General features: G+C 65.6%; 1 protein-coding gene across 1 annotated transcript; it reads right to left on the bottom strand.

The window, feature by feature from the left end:
• Nucleotides 1-274: 274 nt before the first annotated feature.
• Nucleotides 275-5,579, bottom strand: FOXF2 (forkhead box F2). Its single transcript, XM_022586525.2, has 2 exons — nucleotides 4,185-5,579; nucleotides 275-1,197 (listed from the first exon to the last, which is right to left on the bottom strand). Exons 1-2 carry the CDS (start codon nucleotides 5,347-5,349, stop codon nucleotides 1,031-1,033), a joined length of 1,332 nt encoding a protein of 443 aa, XP_022442233.2. The 5' UTR covers nucleotides 5,350-5,579; the 3' UTR covers nucleotides 275-1,030.
• Between the last annotated feature and the right edge of the window lie 419 nt (nucleotides 5,580-5,998).

Genomic DNA, 5,998 nt, shown 5'->3' with positions numbered 1-5,998 from the left:
CGAAACTTGCTTTCCTCAAGCCTTTATCTTGCTGGGTTTTCTTTTAAGCTCCTTTCACCTTCTGTTTTTTGTTTAGCCAGAAAGAGCGAGGGTGAAGGAAAGAAATAATAGAAAATGTTTCTTCTTCTCTTTCTCTCCTGAGAAGACCCACAATCAGAGCCCCGCCTGTGCTGCTCAAGGCGCAGACCCCACACCACGTCAATTACATGACTTAGAAAAAAAAGCCCGCCCAGTGTAGAGTTGCACTGCCCGCTGGTGAGGAGACATGGCGATCGGATGCCCGTGGGGGAAAGAGACACCCCAGCAACTATTTGTTATATACATTTTATTGAAAAAATTTTACATCAAAATAGTTTGGCAAACTGTAAAAGTATACGTAAGTGCAAATATATCCTCCTTTTAAAATACAAGCAAAGTGTGAGTATACACGAAGGTCATAAAAATACCTTTAAACTATGATGGTAGAAAACAACCTTGTAAAAAACGTTGTATTGTCACAATACTGAAGACCACTTTAAACTAGACACATTGTTGCTAAATACTTCCTTGATAATGTTCTTTGGCACCTGTATCCAAAGGTAGTGTTTGGTAAAACACAGCTCTCCCACTGAGCCAGGCAACAAGATGAGGCTTTCTTGAAATCTTGTGCTCGGCACTGCCTTTCAGAAAAGCACACACATTTTCCATAGACAAAGAAACACACACACACAGCCCCTCTGCGTGTTTCAGACCCTGATTACTGAAGGCAAGGGAACCCCCAGAGTTCCATGCTTGTGTTTTCCGCGTGGTGAGTCCTCACCATCTCGGCCGAGGAGCGGAGTTCTCCCTTCTCTGGGAGCCTGCACGAATTCGGGGCATTACCTTGGGGCTATCCTTCTGCCAACGGCAGACAAACATCAGTGCAGGATGCCTGCCTGGCCTGGGGACTCTGGCTAAGTGACCGATGTGCTACGTGCAGCCACGCTGCTCTGGGAGTCCACCTCAGCCTCGCCCCAGGGGCGACAGGGCCTGGCCCGGCCCCTCCCTCCGCTCACATGACACAGGGCTTAATGTCCTGGCAGACGCTCTGGTGGTGGTGGTGATGGTAGTAGGGGCCGCTGGCCGAGGGGTGGAAGGAGGAGACGCTGTTAAAGCTGAGGACGAAGTCCTTCCTGTCGCACACCGGCGTGGAGTGGTGCTGGTATCGGGGCAGCCCCACTGCAAGGAGGGAGAAAAGAAAACTTTTCAGAAACGTTTCTTCCGCTGAGGACAGGGCACATAATGTTGGAAAACTTAATTCAACTTTTGACTCCAAGGGGGTTGGCCTGTCTTTTTGTCGATTGCGGTAAAACTGGGAGAGGAAACCCAGCCCCAGAAGCTTCTCAGAGTTTCAAACTGAAGGCCAAACTGAAGGCCGACTCTGGAATCCCGGGTCGGGGTCTCCTTTGGTTCACACGGGGCCGCAGAGCATAGTCCCCGCGAGGCCAGGCGCTCTGTGCCCGGGTGTCTGTTACTCCCAGAGGCTGGGCGGGGCTCTAACAGTCCCTGGCCCCAGGCCCTGCGCCGGGTCCCTGCCCGCAGGGCTCCAGCCGGTGCTGCTGAGGCCCAGCCCCTGCCCCCGAAACACCACGGTCTCCCTCGCTTCTGGTTTCGAGCCCCCCTGCCTTATTTCCCAACCAACTAGCCGGCTCCGAGGAGCAGGCTCTGCACACCAGGGGGGTGACAGAAAACAATCCCACGGCCAGAGAAAGACCGAGAACAAACGCGCGCATCTCTGTGGGTCGCGCCTCGAGGAAAACGGGACCCCCGGAGCAGGGCCTGCCCTTGGGTGAGAGCTCGGCTGCGGCCCCTTTGCCGCGGGGGGAGCCTTTGGGAGAGCAGGGCCGGCCCGCAGCCTCTCCCCGGGCCTGAGCCAGGCCTCCGGGAGCCGACTTTTGCTTTTGCTTTCTCGGCGCCTCCGGCCCGGGGGCGCAGTTGGCTGGGCTTCCGGCTCGCTGGGCCCCGCGCTTCTCCCGGCCCGGGCCTCTCTCGGGGCTGGGCTGGGCTGGGCCCTTTTCCCCGAGGCCTTTCTAGTCTCGCGTGCGCGGCGGGGACCGCCCGCCCACGCGGGTGCAGGGCCGGGTTGTTCCGCGCGCGCGAAGACCTTACCCAGCGGCCCGCGGCGCCTCGCCCGGCCGCATCCAGCGCTCGCTGAGCCACCGGGCGGCCCCGCGATCAGCGCCCGGCAACACCGACTGTGGCCAAACGCGCGCCCCGACGTGAGCCGTCGCTGCCGCGCAGGTGTGCTTACCCCCGCGTTAAAGCACCTCGCGGTGGCGCTTCCCGCATCTCTAGACGGCGGGCCCGGCGCTTTGATGGGACCGAAGGACCTAAGAGCCCAGCACCTTCCTGAAAGGTTCTCAGGAGGCAGAGAGGCCGAGGGGCCTCCCCGAGCACGCGGGCCTGGGCCGCGCAGGCGTCGTGCTGGGAGCGCGCGCTCGGGGCACCTCCTCGGCCTCCCCGCTCCTCGAGGGGCCCTGGGCTCTCGGTCGGCCGCGGCCCGGCCTGGGAGACGCCAGCTAGCCCCGTGGGGAAGAGCGTTCGAGGGGGCGGGAGCCAGAGCACGGCTGGGGGCTGGGGAGAAGCAGAGCGTCCCGGCCGGGCCATGGCCTCCTCGGGGCTCCCAGACTCGGTCCGGAGGGCGCGCGAGCTCCCGGGGGGCCGGCGAGGCAGTGTCGCTTCTCCTCTAGACAGAGTCGTGCTCCAGGGTCCCCGCGCTTCTGGGACCCGTGCGTGCGCCCGGTGTGTGGCGTGGGGCGAGGGCGGCCTCACTGAACGGTCAGAAGGCTCTTTCTGCGCGATTCTGAACGTTGAGGGAAGTGTTTCACGGCAGCCGCGGAAGTTTCACGAACCCGCCTCGGAGTCCCGGTTGCGGCTGAGCAGGGCGGCGAGAGCGCGGAGCGGGGAGCCGGGAGGGGAGCGGATGGGCGGGAGAGCGCAGAGCGCGCCGCCAGGGCTCAGAGGTGATTGACAGCCCGTCCCAGGGGGATTAAAAAACAATAAGAGGGGAGGGTCGTCTGTGTTGGTTACTTGTTGAAATTCCCATAAAACTGAACAAGACTCCGCTCTCAGTGGGTTAAGTCAGGCTAAAATCCTCTCCGGTGTGGTCCTGCCCAGACTGTCTTTGTTTAGTTAACCTCTGAGACCCGCATTTAAAAGGCCTCTTTGGGAAATTTCACCGTCCAGGGAACCAACATCTTTCGCCCATTTCTGGACTTCCTTTCTCCCTGACGCTCTGCCCCACACCGATGCACGAACATGTAATGTAGGTGTCGTCGTCCTGCGAACCCTTTTCTAATCGGGGCGGGTGAGTGTCAGCTAGAGCCCCCGCTTGCCGGGCAGACCAGCCTGCCTACGAGGGGTTAATGTAAGGGTTTATCTCCACTGTCCCCATAAACCTGGCTAAATATTCAAATTCCCTCCTCCACCCCCATCTGTCCCCTCCCACCTTTCAGCGCCTTGGGCGAGTCAATAAATTTTCAAAATCTGCAACCAACACAATTTACACCATCAACACGACAAGGGGCGCCCAACGGGCAGGCGTTTCTCAGGGGAGGCTCGCTGCGGGCCCCAGGTCCTGCTGGCCTAGGCCGGACCCATGTGTCATCAACTTGGGTCCACCGTGGGGGGAGGCAGGAGACTCCTCCACCGCTTGGCGCCTCTCCTCCCTGGCAACACTTTCCTTTTGTGCAGGGTCCTGGAACCCCTCTGCTTTCCTGGCGTCCCTCTCTCCTTTCCCCTCCTCTCAACCCTCGCCCAGCGGAGCCCCTCCCCACGCACACGGCAGGTACCGAGCATCTCCCTTCTGGACATGTACTTTTGGGTGAAAGCACAGCAAAACCAATTTGAAAAAACGACACAAGAAAGCAGCCACAGTGCCTTGGCCAAGGTCCCCTAAGGCCACAAGGCTTCCCCCTAAGCTAAGTCAGGCCTGAGACTGGAGCCCTGCAGTCCGTGAGGACACTCGGAGAGCCCGAGGACACAGGCACTTGACTCCATCCTCCTCGGGGTGAAAATTCCGGAGGCCCGGCAGGGGCCAAGCCTGTCGGGGAAGGCCCAGTGACCCCGACCCCACCCCCCATAGGGTGCCAGCTTCCCCTGGGCCTCGGCCACCCAGAGCGGGGAGGCCTAGAGGCGACGCGCCGGCGGGCCAGGCCCCGTGTTACCTGGGAGGTCCTCGCGGGCGTTCTGGTGCAGGTAGCTCTGCTCCAGCGAGTAGGTGGACATGCTGGTGTGCAGGCCGGCCGGGGCCGCGGGGGTGCCGCCCGGCGTCAGGGCGGGCGGCTGCTTGAGGTAAGGCGAGGCGCCGGGCGAGCTCCAGTGCGCCGCGGGGCTGGTGTAGGGCGAGTGGCACTCGATGGCGCTCGCCACGGCCGGGGACGAGGGCACGGGGCTGCTGCTGCTGTCCGGGCCGTAGTCCCCGCCGCCGCCCCCGCCGCCGCCGCCGCCCCCGGCCGCGCCGACGCCCCCCGGCCCGGCGGGCACCGGGCAGCTGGCCATGTAGGTGGAGCCCGGGTTGGGCGACATGTGCGGGACGTGGTGGTGGTGGTGGTGGTGATGCGGATGCGCGTGGCCCGGGGCGCCGGCGCCCGCGTCGTAGCCCGCGGGCATCATGTCGAGGCCGCCGTAGCCGCCTTGCCCGTGGCAGCCGAGCGGCGCCGATGGCGGCGCCTGGAAGTCGAAGCCCTGCGGCAGCAGCGAGGCCCCGAAGCCCAGGCCGCTCACCACGCGGTGGTACATGGGCTTGAGCGCCTGGCACTTCCGCCTGAAGCCGCGCGGCCGGCGGCGGAACGAGCCCTCCTCGAACATGAACTCGCTGGCCGGGTCGATGGTCCAGTAGTGGCCCTTGCCCGGCCGCCCGAGGCCCTTGGGCAGCTTGATGAAGCACTCATTGAGCGAGAGGTTGTGGCGCACGGAGTTCTTCCAGCCCTGGTAGGCGCCGCGGAAGAAGGGGAAGCGCGCCTGCAGGAACTGGTAGATCTCGCTGAGCGTCAGGCGCTTGGCGGGCGAGCTCTGGATGGCCATGACGATGAGCGCGATGTACGAGTAGGGCGGCTTCTCGGGCCGCCGCAGCCCCGAGCTCGCCTTCTTGGCGCCCGCGCCGCTGCCGCCCGCGCCCCCGCCGCCGCCCGCGCTCTTGCAGGCGTTCGGGGCCGCGCCGGCCGCGCCGGAGGAGGAGGCGGACGACGACGAAGACGAGGCGGCCTCCAGGGCGGCGGCGGCGGCGGCGGCGGCGGGCGGCGGGCTCATCAGGGCGGCGTGGAGCGCGCCGGGGCCCGGGCTGCGGGCGCGGCGGAGCGGGGCCGGCGGCGGCCCGCCCTCGGAGGTCATCGGGGGCCCGGGAGCGGGGCCCGGCGGCGGGGGCGCGCCCGGGGCCGGGCGCGAAGGCGCGGGAGCGCGGTCGACCCAGAGGCCCGGTGGGCGCCCTAGCCCGCCGCCCGGGCTGCAGCCGCGGCCGCTCCGAGCCAGCGCTCCGCCGTCGCCTCCCTCAGCTCCGCCGGGGCTTCTGGCGGCGGCCGCGGGCCGGAGGCGACGCCCCGCGCATCCCTCCCCGGGCCTCGGGCCCGGCCTGCGCGGCGGCCTCCGGGCCGCGGAGCCGGAGCGGCCGGGCGCCGGGCGGCTGCGCGAGCGAGCGGGGACCGCGGCCGGGACCCCGGGGACGAGCCCGACGTCTCCCCTCAGGAGCGCGGCTCGCTCTGTCTCTCGGACTTCCTCCCTCCCGCGCCCTCCCCCGCCGCCCTCCTCCCCCCCCCCGCCCTGCCCCCTCCTCCGCCGCCGCCCCGGGGAGGGCGCGCTGGGCCGGCGCTCACTCCTCCCCCCCGGCCGGCCGCCCGCTCCCTCGCTTATCTCTCTCCTCGCTCTCCGGGGTCCCCCTCGGCCTTTTAATTCCTCTCTCGGATGCTCTCCGTCTCCCCCACCCACCCCCTTTCAAACCGCGGGATCGCAGGCCGACTCACATTGTGACGGGAAGACGCCCACC

Source organism: Delphinapterus leucas, chromosome 10 (genome assembly GCF_059928025.1).
Source record: "Delphinapterus leucas isolate spDelLeu-1000000601 "Yukka" chromosome 10, BTC_Dleu_Yukka2, whole genome shotgun sequence".
Classification (NCBI taxonomy): domain Eukaryota; kingdom Metazoa; phylum Chordata; class Mammalia; order Artiodactyla; family Monodontidae; genus Delphinapterus; species Delphinapterus leucas.
Note: the sequence above shows the minus strand (reverse complement) of the source record. Positions and strands in the feature narration are given on the sequence as shown.